General features: G+C 46.6%; 2 protein-coding genes across 2 annotated transcripts; one reads left to right on the top strand and one right to left on the bottom strand.

The window, feature by feature from the left end:
* Positions 1–371: 371 nt before the first annotated feature.
* PPTG_23790 (hypothetical protein) lies at positions 372–672 on the bottom strand (the record flags this gene model as incomplete). Its single annotated transcript, XM_008913034.1, has 2 exons — positions 372–575; positions 661–672. The coding sequence occupies 2 exons, from the start codon at positions 670–672 to the stop codon at positions 372–374; spliced, it is 216 nt and encodes a 71-aa protein (XP_008911282.1).
* A 1563-nt stretch (positions 673–2235) lies between these two features.
* PPTG_23789 (hypothetical protein) lies at positions 2236–2487 on the top strand (the record flags this gene model as incomplete). Its single annotated transcript, XM_008913033.1, has 1 exon — positions 2236–2487. The coding sequence occupies one exon, from the start codon at positions 2236–2238 to the stop codon at positions 2485–2487; it is 252 nt and encodes an 83-aa protein (XP_008911281.1).
* Between the last annotated feature and the right edge of the window lie 81 nt (positions 2488–2568).

Below are 2568 nucleotides of genomic sequence, written 5' to 3'. Positions count from 1 at the left end.
CGAAGCTTGAAATTCCTCTAAAGAAAGTGAAGAGCCCGCCATACCCCACGCAAAGATTAGTCCAACTAAAGAGAGCCAAGCCCAGAACAGAAGAACATCGAGTACCAACCCGCTTTCATTAAACACCTTATCGAAAATTCCACGCGCCAAGATACCCGCATGGATATGCTGGAGGCAAAGGTGAACGGTGATCCTGTAGCTGCAAAGCACAAGAGCAACAAGCAAGATGAGAACACAGCTGATGTGACAAAATCAAGAAAAAACACCGGAGATGATCATCTACGTGCGTCCACGCAACTTTGGTTAACTGGTATGCGCAAGAGCCACACTGGCATGCCGGAGTGCTAAAGCAACAGCGGTTGAAAGCAAAGTTACTGGTTGTGTTCGCGAAGCTGTTTCTTGAAGACGTCTTCGTGCTCGGCCAAAATTCGGCAGAGTACCGGGATCGAGTGCTGGAGCTTAGGAAGCACGTCAAGGGCGCCATACTGGCATTCTTGAGGTTGGAGCACGGCACCAACTCCCCTGGTTTGAGCGCGGCCATCAAGCACCTCCAAAAGATTAACAACACCGACAATCTAAATGCCATGGTTCACCGTCATTGCCGACTTCTCCAGACATCTACAATTCTAGATCCATCTCCCGGCTACACGCAAGACTTACTCCAGGAGGCATGTTGCTGCAAGCATTGTAGTTTCTTCATTGTAACAGCACCCCCCCTCCCCCCATTAAATTACAGGGAACACAATAGAGATATTCATTAGCAGTCGCTATGATAGCAGCGCCGTCTCTCCTCAGTGTATATCCGACAGACGGTTGACCCAGCAAAGTGGGCGATGACGACTGCACTTGCGAATTGGACACCAAACAATTTCACAAGGATCTATCGTCATAGCTGGCGTGCCATCGGTATTGGTTTACACCTACCGGATCGGTTATATATTGATGTTAAGTTTAAGCTACGCTGCAATTTGTTCAGCAATAATTTTCCGCACGGGGGTAGTACAAGGTATACGTTTTCTTTTGAAACTAAGTTATGCGCAGCCTGCAAGCTAAGAATACAAACACACACACACACAAAAAATATGTGGAAGGTCCTTACAACACTCACGATTGATTTTACATGTGCGACAGTACAAGTTAACTAGGTTCCGTTGTTCGCAAGAAAGGCTACTACATGAAATGCAGATGTACTGTAGAGGATGCGGGACAACGTGCAATGTAGCTTCCGGAAGTTTCCTCCAAACAAATCTTCAGCTATAGTGTCAATGGTATGGAAAGTGTTCGATGTTATCCAGCAGCTAAGGATATGGAAATTCATCAATTCGTCTCTGGGAACATGAAACGTGTTATTGCTTCATTTGCACAGACTTCAGAATGCATACAAATTTAATAAATGATCTCGTTCGCATCTGAGTAATCATTACGCGAGAGCTATTGCAAGTTGTTGACAGAATAACCCATACCTTGATGTTTAGCGCGAGAAAACAAACAACCAGCCGCAAACCCTTTTGTACGTTGAATGTATGCAAAAGCATAATATTCTCCCCACTCCAAGAGACCCTACACAGTTCAAGACATTCCGAAAGCTGCATTCACGGGACATTGAGCGTATACAAAGCCAGAACTGGTCCAACCAAGGCGCTTTTTCTATTTACTAGAACTCCGCGGCCTAGATTGTCCATCTGATCGCTTATCCTGAGAACAACCACCACGGGCACACTGGCACCATCAGCTGTCACCAACCACTGACCGCAACCCACGACTGGAATTCAACCTCTTTGCAAATTTAGATTTGGGCCGATTCGCACAGATACATCCATTCCGAGCGTGGTACGCTTATTGTTTGTGTCGGTGAGAGGAGGGGGAGGGCTACCACCCATTGGAAGTGGCGGTGGTTTCAAAAGCTGTGGCTTCATATCCGAAAGGACACTTCGACTTTTTTATACAAATACCCAATAATTATAAATATTCACTGAAATCTATTTTAGAGCTAAGGTTCTCTCCGAGTTCTATGATGTAGTGAATCGTAAGTTGTCTGATACAGGTATTCTCGGCAAATCGAGGTCGAGATCCGCCCAGCATTACCGCCGTTGGTACCACAACGTTCGCAGAGTGTTATTGGTCATGAATATGGCAGTGGTGAAGACTTGCGCGGAATGGATCAAATTTCAGATAGTTACGAAGCGGCTTGCCATTTCGGCATTTCTGCCTACCACAGCGCAAAGGGGGTAAGACATGTCGGCGTGCGACAAGGAAGCAAAGACGCGGGAACAAGGCGGTCATTCAGCCGCAGCCTCTCAAGTTGCTGTTGATGCTTCGGCGGCGGCCGTTTGGAAGAATAAGGACGCCCAGGGGTGCGCAAACGAGTGGTCGGTCAAGGGAGCAAAACAGAATTTATTGTGGGTCTTCAAATGGGGATTGCAATACCCTTCCATCCGAAACCTACAAAGCCCAAATTTGTGGTGCGTGAGACGTCACGCTCTCTAGCTACTTTTGGCGCGCCGCAATGCTTTCTAGGTATGTATATTTAGAAAAGAGGTCAATTAGATAGAGATACTGGTGTTTGTA

Source organism: Phytophthora parasitica (assembly GCF_000247585.1).
Source record: "Phytophthora parasitica INRA-310 unplaced genomic scaffold supercont2.51, whole genome shotgun sequence".
In the NCBI taxonomy this organism is placed as follows: Eukaryota; Oomycota; class Peronosporomycetes; order Peronosporales; family Peronosporaceae; genus Phytophthora; species Phytophthora nicotianae.
This window is presented reverse-complemented; position numbering and strand designations above follow the sequence as displayed.